Raw genomic sequence first — 20,824 nt, forward strand, 5'->3', positions numbered from 1 at the left:
AGCAGTGGCAGGCTACAGATGTGGTCAGAGCAGTGGTAGACTACAGATGTGGTCAGAGCAGTGGCAGGCTACAGATAGGGTCAGAGCAGTGGCAGGCTACAGATGGGGTCAGAGCAGTGGCAGGCTACAGATGGGGTCAGAGCAGTGGTAGACTACAGATGGGGTCAGAGCAGTGGCAGGCTACAGATGGGGTCAGAGCAGTGGCAGGCTACAGATGGGGTCAGAGCAGTGGCAGGCTACAGATGGGGTCAGAGCAGTGGCAGGCTACAGATGGGGTCAGAGCAGTGGCAGGCTACAGATGGGGTCAGAGCAGTGGCAGGCTACAGATGGGGTCAGAGCAGTGGCAGGCTACAGATGGGGTCAGAGCAGTGGTAGGCTACAGATGGGGTCAGAGAAGTGGTAGACTATAGATGGGGTCAGAGCAGTGGTAGACTACAGATGGGGATCATGATACCTCACATCTCAAAATAGGGCTACTTAATGTTAGATCCCTTACTTCAAAGGCAATTATAGTCAATGAACTAATCACTGATCATAATCTTGATGTGATTGGCCTGACTGAAACATGGCTTAAGCCTGATGAATTTACTGTGTTAAACGAGGCCTCACCTCCTGGCTACACTAGTGACCATATCCCCCGTGCATCCCGCAAAGGCGGAGGTGTTGCTAACATTTACGATAGCAAATTTCAATTTACAAAAAAAAAAAAAAACGTTTTCGTCTTTGAGCTTCTAGTCATGAAATCTATGCAGCCTACTCAATCACTTTTTATAGCTACTGTTTACAGGCCTCCTGGGCCATATACAGCGTTTCACTGAGTTCCCTGAATTCCTATCAGACCTTGTAGTCATTGCAGATAATATTCTAATCTTTGGTGACTTTAATATTCACATGGAAAAGTCCACAGACCCACTCCAAAAGGCTTTTGGAGCCATCATCGACTCAGTGGGTTTTGTCCAACATGTCTCTGGACCCACTCACTGTCACAGTCATACGCTGGACCTAGTTTTGTCCCATGGAATAAATGTTGTGGATCTTAATGTTTTTCCTCATAATCCTGGACTATCGGACCACCATTTTATTACGTTTGCAATTGCAACAAATAATCTGCTCAGACCCCAACCAAGGAACATCAAAAGTCGTGCTATAAATTCACAGACAACACAAAGATTCCTTGATGCCCTTCCAGACTCCCTCTGCCTACCCAAGGACGCCAGAGGACAAAAATCCGTTAACCACCTAACTGAGGATCTCAATTTAACCTTGCGCAATACCCTAGATGCAGTTGCACCCTAAAAACTAAAAAAATGTCTCATAAGAAACTAGCTCCCTGGTACACAGAAAATACCCGAGCTCTGAAGCAAGCTTCCAGAAAATTGGAACGGAAATGGCGCCACACCAAACTGGAAGTCTTCCGACTAGCTTGGAAGGACGGTACCGTGCAGTACCGAAGAGCCCTTACTGCTGCTCGATCGTCCTATTTTTCTAACTTAATTGAGGAAAATAAGAACAATCCGAAATTCCTTTTTGATACTGTGGCAAAGCTAACTAAAAAGCAGCATTCCCCAAGAGAGGATGACTTTCACTTTAGCAGTGATAAATTCATGAACTTCTTTGAGGAAAAGATTATGATTATTAGAAAGCAAATTACGGACTCCTCTTTAAACCTGCGTATTCCTCCAAACCTCAGTTGTCCTGAGTCTGCACAACTCTGCCAGGACCTAGGATCAAGAGAGACGCTCAAGTGTTTTAGTACTATATCTCTTGACACAATGATGAAAATAATCATGGCCTCTAAACCTTCAAGCTGTATACTGGACCCTATTCCAACTAAACTACTGAAAGAGCTGCTTCCTGTGCTTGGCCCTCCTATGTTGAACATAATAAACGGCTCTCTATCCACTGGATGTGTACCAAGCTCACTAAAAGTGGCAGTAATAAAGCCTCTCTTGAAAAAGCCAAACCTTGACCCAGAAAATATAAAAAACTATCGGCCTATATCGAATCTTCCATTCCTCTCAAAGATTTTAGAGAAGGCTGTTGCGCAGCAACTCACTGCCTTCCTGAAGACAAACAATGTATACGAAATGCTTCAGTCTGGTTTTAGACCCCATCATAGCACTGAGATGGCACTTGTGAAGGTGGTAAATTACATTTTAATGGCATCGGACCGAGGCTCTGCATCTGTCCTCGTGCTCCTAGACCTTAGTGCTGCTTTTGATACCATCGATCACCACATTCTTTTGGAGAGATTGGAAACCCAAATTGGTCTACACGGACATGTTCTGGCCTGGTTTAGGTCTTATCTGTCGGAAAGATATCAGTTTGTCTCTGTGAATGGTTTGTCCTCTGACAAATCAACTGTAAATTTCGGTGTTCCTCAAGGTTCTGTTTTAGGACCACTATTGTTTTCACTATATATATATATATTTTACCTCTTGGGGATGTTATTCGAAAACATAATGTAAACTTTCACTGCTATGCGGATGACACACAGCTGTACATTTCAATGAAACATGGTGAAGCCCCAAAATTGCCCTCGCTAGAAGCATGTGTTTCAGACATAAGGAAGTGGATGGCTGCAAACTTTCTACTATTAAACTCGGACAAAACAGAGATGCTTGTTCTAGGTCCCAAGAAACAAAGAGATCTTCTGTTGAATCTGACAATTAATCTTAATGGTTGTACAGTCGTCTCAAATAAAACTGTGAAGGACCTCGGCGTTACTCTGGACCCTGATCTCTCTTTTGAAGAACATATCAAGACCATTTCGAGGACAGCTTTTTTCCATCTACGTAACATTGCAAAAATCAGAAACTTTCTGTCCAAAAATGCAGAAAAATTAATCCATGCTTTTGTCACTTCTAGGTTAGACTACTGCAATGCTCTATTTTCCGGCTACCCGGATAAAGCACTAAATAAACTTCAGTTAGTGCTAAATACGGCTGCTAGAATCCTGACTAGAACCCCAAAATTTGATCATATTACTCCAGTGCTAGCCGCTCTACACTGGCTTCCTGTCAAAGCAAGGGCTGATTTCAAGGTTTTACTGCTAACCTACAAAGCATTACATGGGCTTGCTCCTACCTACCTCTCTGATTTGGTCCTGCCGTACATACCTACACGTACGCTACGGTCACTAGACGCAGGCCTCCTAATTGTCCCTAGAATTTCTAAGCAAACAGCTGGAGGCAGGGCTTTCTCTTATAGAGCTCCATTTTTATGGAACGGTCTGCCTACCCATGTCAGAGACGCAAACTCGGTCTCAACCTTTAAGTCTTTACTGAAGACTCATCTCTTCAGTGGGTCATATGATTGAGTGTAGTCTGGCCCAGGAGTGGGAAGGTGAACGGAAAGGCTCTGGAGCAACGAACCGCCCTTGCTGTCTCTGCCTGGCCGGTTCCCCTCTTTCCACTGGGATTCTCTGCCTCTAACCCTGTTACGGGGGCTGAGTCACTGGCTTGCTGGGGCTCTCTCGTGCCGTCCCTGGGGGGGGGTGCGTCACCTGGGTGGGTTGATTCACTGTTGTGGTCGGCCTGTCTGGGGTCAGAGCAGTGGCAGGCTACAGATGGGGTCAGAGCAGTGGCAGGCTACAGATGGGGTCAGAGCAGTGGTAGGCTACAGATGGGGTCAGAGAAGTGGCAGGCTACAGATGGGTTCAGAGCAGTGGCAGGCTACAGATGGGGTCAGAGCAGTGGCAGGCTACAGATGGGGTCAGAGCAGTGGCAGGCTACAGATGGGGTCAGAGCAGTGGCAGGCTACAGATGGGGTCAGAGCAGTGGCAGGCTACAGATGGGGTCAGAGCAGTGGCAGGCTACAGATGGGATCAGAGCAGTGGCAGGCTACAGATGGGGTCAGAGCAGTGGCAGGCTACAGATGGGGTCAGAGCAGTGGCAGGCTACAGATGGGGTCAGAGCAGTGGCAGGCTACAGATGGGGTCAGAGAAGTGGCAGGCTACAGATGGGGTCAGAGCAGTGGCAGGCTACAGATGGGGTCAGAGCAGTGGCAGACTACAGATGTGGTCAGAGCGATGGTAGACTACAGATGTGGTCAGAGCGATGGTAGACTACAGATGTGGTCAGAGCGATGGTAGACTACAGATGTGGTCAGAGCAGTGGTAGACTACAGATGGGGTCAGAGCAGTGGCAGACTACAGATGGGGTCAGAGCAGTGGCAGACTACAGATGTGGTCAGAGCGATGGTAGACTACAGATGGGGTCAGAGCGATGGTAGACTACAGATGGGGCCAGAGCGATGGTAGACTACAGATGCAGATAAAGAGCTTTGACAGGATCCATTGTAAGTCAGTGTCTCACCTGCAGCAGCCTGCATTGGCATCAGGTGGGTGCCATTCTGTGTGATGGTCTTTATGGGGAGCTGGTGCTGGCCCAGGGGCTGCTGCACTAAGGTTAGCGTCTGTAAGGGCGTGGCCGACTGGGTCGTCTGGATGATGCGACTGCCACCGCCTATAGAGGCGTGGGAGATGGTTGGAACAGATTATACTTTTACTATAGACAAACAGAAAAAAAGGAGAGATGTCAATGACTTCTAATAACAGAAGACCAAACGAGCACTACAATAACTGATCAACATGAGATACATTTACTAAGACACACATATACAGACACAGATGCTTTGGTCAAGGGTAAAACAGACCTACGTATACCTGGCTGAAACCACACACACTACACCATCCTCCTTCCCTGCCCTCACCTTTGGCCTCTGAGTAGTCTCCGTTCTCCTGGGGCTCAGCCTGGAGCGTGACCATGGTGGGGGTGGCCACTGTGTAGGTGTTGGCGGTGCTGAGCCCGGACACGCTGGTGACAGACATGGCAGGGATCTGGTGGACGACGTGCACCGTCTGCATGACGGGCTGCTGGTTCTGATAGGTGCTGGTAGTCACAGGCGTGGCCATGGCATAGGTCACCGGCTTTAGGGTCTGAGGTAACTGACGCTGAACTGTGATGAGCACCGGCTGGCTGTTGAGAGGGGAGCCTGGAAAAACAATAGCTTTCTTTAACGGAGGATCCACATGTGACGACTGCACATTTGTACATAGGATTGGAGAAGAGTCAAACAGTCTGAATATTTTATGTCAGTTCCCACTGATAACCTGAATGACCCTAGAAAGACCCTAGAAAGTCTTGGAAGGCTATTAAGTCTATGTCTGGTAACAGTAATGTTAATGAATTAACGTCATGTGTTTTGAAGGACTCTGTTGATGTATATGACAAAACTGAAATGCTGAATTGTGTCAATGAGCACTTTGTATCACCTGGTAGGCTGTTTGATTCAGTGTCCTCTATCTCTGTACAAACCTGTGTGGATGAACCAGTGAGAGCTGGTCAAACGTTTAGCTTTTTGCCATTCTCAGTGCAGGTGGTACACAAAGCCCTGAAATCCTTAGATCAGAGAAAGCCTGCAGGTCCTGATCTTTTGGATCCCTGCTTTTAAATCTGGCAGATGATTTCATAGCTGAACCACTTACATATGTGCTCAATCTAACCCTGGAATGTAATGAAATTCCCAAAATCAGCATTTGTCCTACCACTTTTAAAAGGGGGGAGATCCAACTCTTTTGAATAATTACAGGTCAATCTCAAGCTGTCACCCTTGGTGAAAATACTTGAAACCCTTGTGTGTGAACAGCTAAGAGTTTATTATTTACTAACTCTATTTTATCAATGTACCAATCGGGCTTCAGGAAGAAGCATAGCACAATTACAGCAGCTATGAAGGTTTTAAATTATATATCACTGAAGCCCCTGACAAAAAACAGCATTGTGTCTCACTTTGTATTGATCTCTAAGGCTTTTGATACAGCTGATCATGCTATATTAAAGGCAGAGATTGTCGAGTGTAGGTCTTTCAGAGCATGCAGTTGCATGGTTTGCTAACTGTCTGATAGTGCACTCAATTTGATGGGCTTATGTCTGTTAAATTGTCTGTCTTTAATGGTGTGCCCCAAGGCTCTGTACTTGGTCCTCTCTTATTCACTATTTATATAAATGATTTAGACAAAAATGCCCAAAATGCACAACTTCATTTTTATGCTGATGATACTGTTATTTACTGTTGTACCTCATCTCTTACAAAAGATTTCCAGAACTTGCAAACTGCTTTTTATACTGTTCAACATACCTCGTTGTTAATTGAAGCTTATCCTCAATACTAACAAAACTAAACTAATGGTGTTTTCTAAAGCAAGAAATAGACCTCTGAACCTTTCACCTATTACTACCTGTCAGGGCAAGGAGATTGAGGTTGTAACCTCTTAGAAATATCTTGGAATTTGAATTGATGACGGCCTCTTAAATTGCATATTCAACAACTTTAAAAAAAAATTGAAGCTGAAATTGGGATTTTATTTTAGGAATAAGCTACATTTTTATGCCGTTACTAGACTATGCGGATATCTTATATATGAATGCTTCCGCTCAGCGTTTGAGATCAATTGGCACCCTTTTCCATGGCACTTTGAGATTTATTTTAAACTGCAAAACCCTTACGCACCACTGCACTTTGTATACCAGGGTTGGCTGGCCTTCTCTAGTCACTGGTATAATTTTATTTACAAAGCCATTTTTGGTTTACTACCTTGTTATTTGGGCATTTTTATTGTTCAGAAATGTGGTGGGTACTCTCTTTGTTTGCTGGACTTTATCCTACTAACTGTTCCAAATGTCCCAACTGAGTTTGGTAAAAGGGCATTTATGTACTCTGCGCCATAGTCTTGGAACGCCTTACAAAATACTTTTATACTGGAAGAACTTGTCCCGATTGGGATTTTTAAATCACTGATGAATGATCTTGAGACTGACTCCCTGACCTGTCAATGTTTTTAATTTGCAGTTTTTGATTCTGTTATACTCTTGTGAATTCTATGGTTTTTACTAGATTACGTGTAGTTTTTCATGTTGTTTGTAATTTTTGTAATGACTTGGTGCTGCCTATCTTGGCCAGGATGCTCTTGAAAAAGAGATTTTAAATCTCAATGAGCCCTGCCTGGTTAAATAAAGGTAATAAAAAAAAGTGATTGGACAAAAATGGGCATCTCTCACCTGGTGTACTCTGTGCAAAGCAGGCCTCCTGGATGACAGCTAGTTTGGGCTGGACTGCTGTGGCAGGGGGCGGGGCCGGAGCGGGCTCTGGTTCCATGGGGACAGGGGAACCCTCTCGGGATAGGCTGTCAGGGGTCTGCACCCCACTCGAGTGGGCCGAGAGCACCCCAGAGTGATTAGGGGAGACTGGGGCACTCCTGTGAAAGGGAAAAACAGATTTTTAAAAATACTGTAGATTTACATATGCATTGAAATTTACCACCCTAGTCACACTCCACCAGAGTCACACTTTCCCAATGGGAATATTATAGTGACCACATATGGCCACAAGGTGATGGCACAAACATGCCAATCTAACAGTAAAGCTGAGGTGTCCAACCTTTTATATCAAGAGAGCTACTTTAAAATTATGAAACATATCACAAAATACAAAAAATTTTCCTAGCTTCAAATACACAGTATTTTCCCAAATTCAATACTGTTATATTTTTCCTGGTTTGGATTTTTTTAAATAGTTTCACTCAAAATTACAACCATTCTTAGAGAAACAATGAAATGTGATGTTATGAGTACACACCAATACTTAAAATCACATTTGAAGACCATTTTTGGGGGTAGGAAAAAAATACATTTTAATTTGCGTGGCCTCCAACTGCTCTTAAAAGAAGGTTTTGGGGAAAGTATTTGTCTCCTAGAGTTGGGCGGTATCCATACTTTCATATTGATCGCATTCAGGGATATACAGTATTACCGGCTTAGTACACAAGGCCGCACCAAAAAAACAAAAACAACCATTGGCCGTCTATTAAGAGAATGCTAACAAAATTCGCACAAGTAATTAAACATTTCCATGGAGGATGCCAACTAAATATGCTAAAGAGCACAAACTAATAGAAATTAATTGCAAAGACATACACAAATAACTTTATGAACTGGATTGCCTAGATAGGAGCTACTGAATGTCATTTTTGGCGCGTTTGGACATTTACAAGCAAATGTAAATGTGAGACATTGTGCAAATTAACAAAGTTTTGAAACATGCTTGTTTGAAGGACAAACACTAATGTGTTTTCTGCGAAGGACAAACACTAATGAGTTTTCTGCGAAGGACAAACACTAATGAGTTTTCTGCGAAGGACAAACACTAATGTGTTTTCTGCGAAGGACAAACACTAATGTGTTTTCTGCGAAGGACAAACACTAATGTGTTTTCTGCAAAGGACAAACACTAATGTGTTTTCTGCAAAGGACAAACACTAATGTGTTTTCTGCGAAGGACAAACACTAATGTGTTTTCTGCGAAGGACAAACACTAATGTGTTTTCTGCGAAGGACAAACACTAATGTGTTTTCTGCGAAGGACAAACACTAATGTGTTTTCTGCGAAGGACAAACACTAATGTGTTTTCTGCGAAGGACAAACACTAATGTGTTTTCTGCGAAGGACAAACACTAATGTGTTTTCTGCGAAGGACAAACACTAATGTGTTTTCTGCGAAGGACAAACACTAATGTGTTTTCTGCGAAGGAAAACTACTAATGTGTTTTCTGTGAAGGAAAACTACTAATGTGTTTTCTGTGAAGGAAAACTACTAATGTGTTTTCTGTGAAGGAAAACTACTAATGTGTTTTCTGTGAAGGAAAACTACTAATGTGTTTTCTGTGAAGGAAAACTACTAATGTGTTTTCTGTGAAGGAAAACTATAGTTGCACATCCCTGATCCCTCTATTGAAGCAAAAAAAAACACTTGACTGTCAATACACAGCTGGAACCAACTGCTCACACTTTCTCCCATTATTTTACCTTTATTTAACTAGGCAAGTCAGTTAACCTCTGCGCACGGAAACCGGTAGCGGGATGAAATTCGACAACATACGGTGATCGCTACATAAATAGTCATTAAACATTCATGAAAATACAAGTGTCTCACATGTTTAGAAAGCCTAGAATCTTGCTAATTCAACTGCGGTGTCAGATTTTTAAAAGGATTTACTGAGGATAGAGCCCCATAAAAAACAACTATTTCAACCAGCACAGGAGTAACAAAATCACAAACTGCAATAAAATAAATTGTTTACCTTTGACGATCTTCCTCTGTTTGCAATCCCAATGCTCATTGTTACACAATGAATGGTCTTTTGTTTGATAAAATCCATTTTTATAGCCTAACACGAAACATTTTGTGAACCGCTTTTTTGTGAATTCCGTCTCATTCCATTTGACGACACACTCGAGGTAAATACACACACAAAACGTGACTTTTCCAGTCATGTTTGGTTTCATTGCAATCAACTGGTTTGTTTGTAACACAACCAAACCTGATGGGTCATTTCGTGGGACGTATTGACTGAAAGAAACCGATTTGAAGACAAGTAATGACATCATTGTGCACCAATGATTTGCCCACTGTTTCGTTGATTGACTGTATTTTAACCCAATGACCACTGATCGCCTTGAAATCTAGCTGGGTAGATAGCCAATGAGCTGAGGTAAACGGCAATATGTAATGTTTATGTGTTGGAAGACCAACCCATGTAGTAAACTCCGGCGTAAAGAGGGTCATTCGCCATTGAAGTTTCATACCGGAAGGAGCAACGCATGTTGCGCACAGCATTGTTTTGGTAAAGCGCATATTCAGCTGTTTATATAGCAATCAGTATGGCGACTAAGTCAGGGAAAGCTAAATCTTAAGTCTAGATATACAGATGTACACACACTTTTAGAAGAAATTGATCGAGGACAATTCATTTAGTGATTCCCAAATGGAGGATTATTTTTTGAACGGAGAGGACATCGTTTTGGACTGGTAAGTTCTTCTCATGCTAATGCCGTTGTTTGAAATTAATAATATAAAATATTATTTGTGAAATGAAATAGCATATTTGAGGCTGTTGAGGGGACTGCAGGCCCACAACAATGGCCAAAGTGAAATGGAGACAGTAGATCTAGCAGGTCTATAATAATATATGTTCTCACACACACACAAAAAAGTATTTAGTCAGCCACCAATTGTGCAAGTACTCCCACTTAAAAGTATGAGAGAGGCCTGTAATTTTCATCATAGATACACTTCAACTATGACAGACAAATAAGAATTTGTTCTCAACCTCTCATTTTTCAATGACAGCCTAGGAACAGTGGATTAACTGCCTTGTTCAGGAGCAGAACGACAGATTTTTACCTTGTCAGCTCAGGGATTCGATCAAGCAACCTTTCGGTTACTGGCCCAACTCTAACCACCTACCTGCCGCCACCTACCTGCCGCCCCCACATGACTGGCTCAACTGTTCTGGGAACTATGCTTCATAATGTAAAATAATGTGACAGGTGAAATTAAGAACACAATGTGCTTCATCTCCTAACATATTACACAAGCGGACTGCAGGTATTTACTTAAAAAGTAACAAAACATTGAAAAATATTGAAAAACTTAAAAGAAATAGTCAATGGTATTGACGGTATTGAAAAACCACGCCGTGGCTGTTTCCAAATACCCCGGTATACGGTATGCCGCCCAAGCCTACTGTCTACCCAGAAGACAGTTATCATTCCGTCTTACTGGCTACACAAAGTGAATGGAAGAGAAATGTGTGCACTACACAGACATACACGGGAACTATTGCTGGAAATTAATTGGCAGAGAGTGTTACATTTGGCATTTTTAGGCCAACTGGAGCTAACTAGGGATGGGATAATGTCAATGTGGATAGATGGGCTGCGAGTGACCGGATGGAGACCCCTGCAGTAAAGCATGCAGCGAGCTCATCGTGTGACTGAAACCTGAGAGAGTGAGTAGGTCCATACCTGGAGGAGAGGGGTCCGAGGGGGGTCCTGAAGCAGGGCACACCCCGCGGCCTTCGTTTTCTGAAGGCCTGCTCCATGAGCTTGCCCTCTGAGGACGGGTCTATCCTCCAGAACGAGCCCTTGCCTGGTTCCTCCTGCGATCTGGCTACTTTAATAAAGTAGCGGTTCAGTGACAGATTGTGACGGATCGAGTTCTACAACAGAATACGCCGTTGTGTTAGTACGAACACACTGCAGCCAAGGCTGTTATTCACATCACAGTTCATCAATGGCACATGCTCAAAAACAACAAGGAAACAGATGGGATAAGCCATGTTCCGCCCTTCAGTTTGAAGCCAAAGTGAATGTGTACTTTTACAAGGTTGCATATTAGTCAAAGCACATTTTAATATACAATGCCCTCAGAAAGTATTCATACCCCTTTACTCATTCCACATTTTGTTGTGTTACAGCTTGAATTCAAAATGTATTTAAAAAGTCTCACTCATTTACACACAATATACCTGTTTTTAGAAATCTTTGCTAACCGACTGAAAATTAAATAGTAATCTAATTTACATAATTATTCACAAGCGAGTCAATACTTTGTAGAAACACCTTTGGCAGCAATTAGGAATGTGAGTCTTTCTGGGTACGTCTCTTAAGAGCTTTCCACACCTGGATTGTGCAACACTTGCCCATTATTCTTTTCAAAATTCTTCAAGCTCTGTCAAAATTGGTTGTTGATCATTGTTAGACAACCATTGTCAGGTCTTGGCATAGATTTTCAAGCAGATTTAAGTCAAAACTGTAATTCCGCCACATTCACAGACTACTTGGTAAGCAACTCCAGTGAAGATTTGGCCTTGTGTTTTAGATTACTATCCTGCTGAAAGGTGAATTCATCTCCCAGTGTCGGAGAGAAACAGGTTTTCCTCTAGGACCCTCGACCTCAAAACCATTGTTCCTCTCTAATCAGGGACTGATTTAGACCTGGGACACCAGGTGTGTGCAATTCATTATCAGGTAGAACTGTAAACCAGCAGGCTCTGGACCTCATACGGTAAGAGTACCCCTGCTCTAGGATTATGCCCGTGTTTAGCTCCATTCCATTTATTCCCCAGTTCTAACAATTACAATCATACCCATAACATAATGTAGCCACCACTATGCTTGAAAATAGAGAGTGTGGTACTCAGTAATGTGGTGTATTGGATTTGCCCCAAACACTTTTTATTCAGGACAAAAAGTTAATTGCTTTGGCAAGTATTACTTTAGTGCCTAGTTGCAAACAGGATGCATGTTTAGGTATTTGTATTCTGTACAGACTTATTTTCCCTCTGTCAATTAAGTTAGTATTGTGGATGTTGATCCATGTTGACAAGAAAATGTGGAGAGAAAAAAAATCAAGGGGCTATGCTCTGGCATTTCAAATAAAACCATGTGGTGGAATCCTAATGCTATTCAAAACAGGTTCAGATCTTTTCCCTCACATGCACCATTTTCAATTAAATTATTTGTATTGAAAGACGCCATTTCTCACCTGCCAGCCTTTGTCTGCAGTCCTGTAGTAGGGGTAGTTTTTGGTGATGTGAGTGTATATTCCGTTTAGCGTGAGCTGCTTGTCCTGTGCCATTGTAATGGCTTGGACTATCAGTTGTGCATATGAGTATGGCGGTTTGGAATCATCCTAAAGGGAAGAAGAGGAAGGAAGAAAGGGTGTCATTTACTTGGTAGCATAGCACATATTGTGAGCAATGGCACTGGAGGGAATAGCAGCCGTTTCACAGGCTACTGGCCAATTGAACTATTTTGTGTTTTTGGGTGTTGATCTTAACTTTTTTGTACATAATGTTTACACCATCGTTTTCGATGACCGAAAAGAGCTTCTGGAACCCAGAAAATCCATCACCAACCTCGATTTGGATGAGGACTTTTACGGCAATGAGTCGAAGGACATATTGATTATCCCAGACCAGGCCCAAATCCCTGACACTGAGTAGGCGGCGCTACTGGCTAACGTGCACTGGACGAGCTCTGTTTGAGACTATCCCATCAACGTGATCTGAAAAACTGTAATACCCTGTTTCTCTGAGTCGTGGTGGAACAAGGAAAATATTCATCTAGCTGGTTTTTCTATACATCGGCATGATAGAACGACAGCATTGGGGAAACTCAGGGGAGGGGGTGTGCGTCTCTTCGAGGTTCTGCTCACGTTAGAATACCTTATGATAAGCTGTACACCATACTATTTACCAAGAGAGTTATCATTATATTTTTCTACCACCATAAACCGATGCTGGCAATAAGACTGGACTCAATGAGCTGTATAAGACCATAAGCAAACAAGAAAATGCTCACCCAGAGGTGGCATTCCTAGTGGCCGTGATTTTAATGCAGGAAACTGAAATCCGTTTTACCTCATTTATACCAGCACGTCACCTGTGCAACTAGGTGAAAAACTCTAGATCACTTTCACTCCAAACAGAATACACATCTCTCTCTCCATTAAGCAAATCTGACCATAAATATCCTCTCGATTCCTGCTTACAAGCAAAAACTCAAAACAGGAAGTAGCAGTGACTCACACAAGTGAGCAGAAGTGGTCCCGTGAAGCGGATGCTAAGCTACAGGGCTGTTTTGAAGGCACAGACTGGAATATGTACCGGGATTTATCCGACCTCATCAGTCATTGGCTTCATTAATAAGTGCATCGACAACCTGCCGAGGGACTGCGGTTGAAAATTAGCCAGCTGGCTAAAATCGGCACTTTTACTGAAACGTTGATTAATGTGCACTGTCCCTGTAAAAATAAAACAAACTCAAACGCCGTGCCCACAATGACCATACGTACATATCCCAACCAGAAGCCATGGCTTACAGGCAACATCAGCACTGAGCTGAAGGTTAGAATTGCTGCTTTCATGGAGCGGGACACAAACCCAAATGTTTGTAAGACATTTCACTACACCCTCCGACGAACCATCAAACAAGCAAAGCGTCAATACAGAACTAAGATCAAATCCTACTACACCAGCTCTGACACACGTCGGATGTGGCAGGGCTTACAAACGATCACAGGTAACAAAGGGAAACCCAGCCATGAGCTGCCCAGTGATATGAGCCTACCAGATAAGCTAAATGCCTTCTATGCTCACTTTGAGGCAAGATACACTGAACCATGCGTGAGAGCACCAGCTGTTCCAAATGACTGTGATCACACTCTCCATAGCCAATGTGAGTAAGACCTTTAAACAGGTAAACATTCACAAGGCCAGACATTACCAGGACATGTCCTCAGAGCTGCCAAGCAGGAAAGGGTCTTCACTGATATTTTCAACCTCTCCCTGTAATACATACATGTTTCAAGCAGACCACAAGTCTGCCCTACCAAGCAAAAAGGCAGAAACTGCTCATTTGGTAAAAAATGGGTTAGTAATTTTTTGCTACATTAAATACATGCTTAATCATCCTGCCTCTATTGTATTGTGTTTTTGAGAAAATGGGGGTCATGTTAGCAGTAACTGCATAAAGTTACTGTGAAACTAACATAAATAAACATATTTCTCAGCTCCACGCTATGAGCAGTTACTGCCTTTTTGCTTGGTAGGGCAGCATTGTCCCTGTGCCCAAGAATACCAAGGTAACCTGTCTAAATGACAATCTCCCCGTAGAACTCACATCTGTAATCATCAAATGCTTTGAAATGCTGGTCATGACTCACATCAACAACATCATCTCAGAAACCCTGGACACACTCCAATTCACAGGAGAAGGACAACCATTCCCTCAACGTCTAAGACAAATGAGTTGATCATGTACTAGAGGAAACGTAGGGGTGAGCACACCACCATTCACATCGACAGGGCTGTGGTGGAGTGGATTGAGAGGTTCAAGTTAATCTGTATCCACATCAAAGGATCTATCATGGTCCAAACACACCAACAGTCGTGAAGAGGGCACGACAACGCCTCTTCCCCCTCAGGAGGCGGAAAAGATTTGGCATGGGCCCTCAGATCCTCTAAAGGTTCTACAGCATCTTGACTCACGTGGGGCCTCTATACCAGGCGGTGTCAGAGGAAGGCCCAGAACATTGTTAAAGACAGCCACCCACCCAAGCCAGACTTGTTCGCTTTGCTACTGCACGGAAAGCAGTACCAATGCACCAAGTCTGAAATCAACAGGACCCTGAACAGCTTCTACCCCCAAGACACAAGACATCTAAGCAAGACTGCTAAATAGCTAATCAAATGGCTACCAGGACTAGCTGCATTTACCCTTTTTTGCACTTAGTCAAACTGTTTTTTGCACATCTGCTGCTGCCCATTATCTATCCTTTTGCAGTCACTTTATCCCTATCGGTGTGTACATTACATAGCTACCTCAATTACCTCGTACGATTCGGTACGGGTACTCCCTATATGTATAGCCATGCTATTTCTAATTCACTGGGTTTTTATTCTTCGTGTCTCAATTTTGTATATTATTTTCCATCTCATCTTTAACTCTGCATTGTTGGAAAATAATCCATAAGTAAGCATGTCACTGTTAGTCTACGAAGCATGTGACAAATTACATTTGATGACAACAAACCATGAGTTTGTTTTGTCACAATGCATCAGTTAAAATGCCAAAACAGGCAGACACATGACAACCTTTCCTCTCCAATTAATTCAAGTGTGCACTTATTTAAAAAAAGGGCAATCTGCAGTAGCAGTACCAATTGATTCTTGAAGAATACAACTTATAAATGCCTTGAGCTTAGTACAAATGTCATACCCCATCCAAACTCGTTTTACTCCAATGTTTGTAAACAAAGTAGTGTTAACATCAGACATGTTTTTTTCTTAAACCAATAGAGATAAATCAGATCACATCCAAACTGTGTAGTTGTAGTTTCCTACAGGCCAATATTCTACATAGATTAGCGCAGTAATTAACCAATATGACCATAAACAATTTCACGCCTACTTGTCCAGTCTGTGTGGGGCACACAGAGGGAGAGAAGAGACAGAAGACACGTGAGCGAGAGGCATAGGGAGCAGTTGCTTTGAGAGGCATCTCTACCTGAAAATACATGATCTAAGTGATTGATCGTTGATACTGAGCAGTTGTAAAAGTATGCCTTATTTACTCAAGAACGATTAAAATACTGATTTTGTCAGACAGCAGCTATAGAGATGAGATGAATTGGAATTAAATAATAAAAAGTCAAATAAAACTAAATGTAATATACCCAACAACTGAAATATTAAAAAAATATTTCTAAAGTAAATAGTACTGTAAATAAATGATGGTTAATAAGTGCAGTAATGGGCAGTCACTACCATCATGGGACTTTTGTTAAATGTTTTATTCTGTGTTGGTATATCATTCAATCCACATAATACAATTGTCCTTAAATGCAGTATGCGTTATGACAATCACGATTCCTTTTTAATACTAGAACCAAAATGACCCCAAAAAGCACTAATCACCCAGCACTAGAGTTGCAAAGCGAAGGAAACTTTCCATGGGAAGATCCGCTAAATTACCCAAATTCCTGGGCTTAAATTATTATTATTATTTATTTTTTTAAAGTTAGCTTATAACAGTGAACCTTTTTGAGGGATACACAAGGCAATTCTAGGTCTTGTGGCATATTTTGGTTAAACTATCCAAGTCAATGGAGTTGCAACCCTCTGCATGCACAATGCATTCTTCCATCACATGTACAGCTGATTCTCAAGATCTTGCACTAATGAGATGCTATTGAATATATTTTATATGACATAAATTATTTTTTGTTAACTAGTAAATGGTAGCCTACAACAAAGTGTTTAAATCATTTCTAACTTGTTAACGATTTCTGCTAGTTAGTTTTTTTGCTTGCTTGAGCCTGCTAACTGAGGAGTGTTAATTCACCTGTTTCCATAAACATTTATCTTACAAAGGAGTTGTTTAATCTAAGTATTTATCTGTACATGGAATTGTATTTGTTTTTTTAAACTAATTTCCCCCCGAATCCTTACAGGAAAATGCCACAGGCACTATCTGACGTTTGGAGACATTTCACTGCAGCTAATGTAGAGGGAAAAACTGTGTACATTTGCCAAATCGTATGTGAAGAATGCACCAAAGAAGCAGAATCATCTGGCCAAGTTCATAACATTTCCTTAGCAATCACAAGCAACCTCTGACAAAAGTCCATCTACTACTATTCGAGATGAAAATGATGAATCAGACACCGTAACACAATTCCTACTGGAGTCAGAAGTTTTTTTTTACTCAATGGAGGAACGTAGTCAGAGAAATTATGATTAATTTCTTGCTCAAGCTGTGTATGCAACTAGTGCTCACAGGCAATGTGTAATGGAAGAGATTTCTGACTGTTTTTCACCCAGCATACACCCCTCCAACCAGACATGCTGTATCTACTCAATTGTTGGATGCAGAGATCAGAGTTCAAGTGAAGGTCAAGCAAATCATAGAGAAAGCAGACTATTGCAATCTCTGATGGGTGGTCAAGGAATAATTAACTACATCTCCACCCCTCAACCAGTATTCTACAATAGCACAGACACAAGGGACAGACACACTGGACTCTACATTGCAGATTAGTTAAAGGCAGTCATCAATGACCTTGGACCACATAAGGTATTTGCACTGGTGACAGACAATGCTGCAAACATGAAGGCTGCTTGGTCTAAAGTGGAGAGTCCTACCCTCACATCACACCCATTGGCTGTGCTGCTCATGCATTGAATCTGCTCCTCAAGGACATCATAGCACTGAAAACAATGGATACACACTACAAGAGAGCCAAGGAAATGGTTAGGTATGTGAAGGGTCATCAAGTTATAGAAGCAATCTACCTCACCAAGCTAAGTGAGAAGAATAAGAGCACCACATTGAAGCTTCCTGGCAACATCTGTTGGGGTTTTGTTGTCATCGTGTTTGACATGTTTGTCTCCTGGAGGGGAAGGAGTCTCTCCAAGAATATATCACAGTCTGCCGACAGACAGCTCCTTCAAGAGGACCCTCCTGGGTAATGTATTTTGGGAGAGAGTGTTAAGCAGCCTGAAACCTAAAACAGTAGCCATTGCACAGATTGAGGGAGACAATGCCATCCTGTCTGATGGTCAGACTCAGCTTTCAGATCTAAGGGAAGAAATCCATACTGCCCTGCCCACTTCACTGTTGCTCCAAGCAGAGGAAACAGTTCTGAAATACATCAGAAAGCGTGAAGACTTCTGCCTGAAGCCCATACACACCACCGCATACGTTGGACCCCAAGTACGCTGGCAAGAGCATCCTGTCGGGGGCAGAGATCAACAAGGCCTATGGTGTCATCTCTACAGTGTCTCGCCACCTTGGCCTTGATGAGGGCAAGGTTATTTGCAGTCTGGTGAAGTAAACTTCCAAGAAAGGCCTTTGGCATGGAGATGCAATATGGCAGTCATGCCAACATATCTCATCAGTCCCCTGGTGGAAAGGACTTTGTGGATATGAGGCTCTTTTCACTGTTGCCTCCATCATCCTCCAAATTCCACCAACATCAGCCATCTTAGATCGCAACTAGTCTTTGTTTGAGAACACACACACACACACACACACACACACACACACACACACACACCAAAGCATGCAACAGGCTGACCAATACAAGGGTTGAAAAAATTGGTGACCATCCAGGCAAATTTGAGGCTTTTTGACAACAAGCCATCCTCAAACAGGTTGGAAAGTGACAGTAAAGATGAGGCCTCAGAGTCTGATGTTCAAGAGGTGGACATGGAGGAGGTCCAGGGAGAAGACATGGAAGCATGAGAGGAAGACAACCAAAGCTTTAGTTTGTAGATGCATGTTGAAAACTTTATTTTTTTTTGAGGAGATGCGATGGATCATTGGGGATCATTAAATATTCCCTTTCTTTTGTTGTTCAGTGAAATCATCCCATGTGAAGAGTCAACTTATTTCATTAAAGTTCAATTCATAATTCTCTCTCTATTGGAAGGATTTAACCATTTGCAATTATGTCTACTTATGATAAGGTAAATGGTTTCTGTTTCTGTCTCCATATGATATGGTAAATATATCCAAGGCAAAAAAACAAACATTTAAAATGGTACTGATATTAATTTGCATAGATATCCGTTAATTACCATATATTCCCGTTAATTCCCACAGAAAGTTTCCACCTCTGAATATTCAACCCTACTCAGCACTAAAACAAAGTAAATGTAAACGAACACTGTACACCCTCATGACATTAAAGCTATATTGATATCATGGTTGGTCAATTCTTCCATCTATGAATTTGAGAGCGGTTACATTTCTCCAGCGCCATCCCTCAGATTTTTACCAAAACAGTGGCGGGGATAACATTTTATGGTTTCAACTGCTGATTGCCAATAAATGAAAAATGCCAGTTTCACAGACACAGATGAATTTAAGCCTTAGACTAAAAGCATGTTCAATGGAGATGCTCTGTATGTGGTGCTCACCTTGGGGCTGTCCCCTCCTGAGGCCTCCTTGTCGTTCTCTGACTGGGAGTTGTCGTTTATGAGCTGTAGCTCTGCAGAGCTGACGATGCGACCCATCCTGTAGCCGGACAAGCCCGCTCCCCTGGGACTGGAGGGGCACGAGTTGGCAGCACTGTGGGGAAGAAGAAGACCAGACCGTTAGTCATCAAGTCAGCATGATGACAAACACAGTAGATATAAAATTATATATATATATATAAAATTATCTAAGAATAATAACAACTTTTAGGCTACAAACTAAACTGCCTAATTGATCTACTGAAATCAAGCAATGGTTTACAATTAGCCAAGCTATTCTGAGGAATAGGGGCCCCACGAAAATAAATATCTTGGCTCAGCTTATCTGTACCCTTTCCTGCAGTAGCCTGCAGTCAGACTGGTACACACTACCTATGCAAATACTCACATTATCTAACCCATATTGAAAGGAGAGCAAAACCGTTTCATGAGGCATTGAGAGTTAACACTGCAGAAAAAGCTTAAGGATTTGTCATTAGCTGAAGCAAACATGAATAATCTGGAGATAAAACACTGATGATTGGCTAGAATCAAATGAAAACAATATTTTTTCCATTCTTCAATGTATCTGGAGCAGTTCCATCATTGGTGCAATGCGCCGTAGCTGATTGGCAGATGTGCTAGTAGGAATTCATGGATGATTCGCACTAGAGGTCGACCGATTAATCGTAATGGCAAATTAATTAGGGCAGATTTCAAGTGTTCATAACAATCTCAACATAATCACTAGTTAAACTAGTAATACAATCAACCATGTGTAGTTAACTAGCCTGTCCTGCGTTGCATATAATCAATGCGGTGCCTGAAATTGTGTCACTTCTCTTGCGTTCAGTGTAAGCAGAGTCAGGGTATATGCAGCCGTTTGGGCCGCCTGGCTCGTTGCAAACTGTGTGAAGACCATTTCTATCTAACAAAGACCGTAATTAATTTGCAAGAATTGTACATAATTATGACTTAACATTGAAGAATGTGCAATGTAAGAGTAATATTTAGACTTAAGGTTGCCACCTGTTCGATAAAATGCGGAACGGTTCCGTATTTCAGTGAAAGAATAAACGTTTTGTTTTCGAGATGATAGTTTCCGGATATGACCACATTAATGACCTACGGCTCGTATTTCTGTGTGCTTATTATATTATAATTAAATCTATGATTAGATATTTGATAGAGCAGTCTGAGCGGTGGTAGGCAGCAGCAGGCTCGTAAGCATTCATTCAAACCACACTTTCTCCATTTGCCAGCAGCTTTTCGCAATGCTTGAAGCACAGCGCTGTTTATGACTTAAAGCCCATCAACTCCTGAGATTAGGCTGGCAATACTAAAGTGCCTAAAATAACATCCAATAGACAAAGGTCTATGAAATACAAATGGTAAAAGAGAGAAATAGTCCTTTAATAACTACAACCTAAAACTTCTTAACTGGGAATATTGAAGACTTA

At 42.1% G+C, this 20,824-nt stretch overlaps 1 protein-coding gene across 1 annotated transcript in view; it reads right to left on the minus strand.

Annotated features, from left to right (window-relative positions):
• LOC118365624 (forkhead box protein K2-like) overlaps positions 1-20,824 on the minus strand; it is a 49,237-nt gene that overhangs the window by 11,212 nt on the left and 17,201 nt on the right. Inside the window, exons 3-8 of the mRNA XM_035747987.2 lie at positions 19,329-19,479; positions 12,389-12,535; positions 10,867-11,060; positions 7,062-7,258; positions 4,714-4,995; positions 4,317-4,466 (exon numbers count right to left, since the gene is read on the minus strand). Of these exons, the coding sequence (XP_035603880.1) occupies positions 4,317-4,466; positions 4,714-4,995; positions 7,062-7,258; positions 10,867-11,060; positions 12,389-12,535; positions 19,329-19,479 (1,121 nt within the window). The remainder of the gene's footprint in view (positions 1-4,316; positions 4,467-4,713; positions 4,996-7,061; positions 7,259-10,866; positions 11,061-12,388; positions 12,536-19,328; positions 19,480-20,824) is intronic.

This window comes from Oncorhynchus keta, chromosome 32 (assembly GCF_023373465.1).
Source record: "Oncorhynchus keta strain PuntledgeMale-10-30-2019 chromosome 32, Oket_V2, whole genome shotgun sequence".
In the NCBI taxonomy this organism is placed as follows: domain Eukaryota; kingdom Metazoa; phylum Chordata; class Actinopteri; order Salmoniformes; family Salmonidae; genus Oncorhynchus; species Oncorhynchus keta.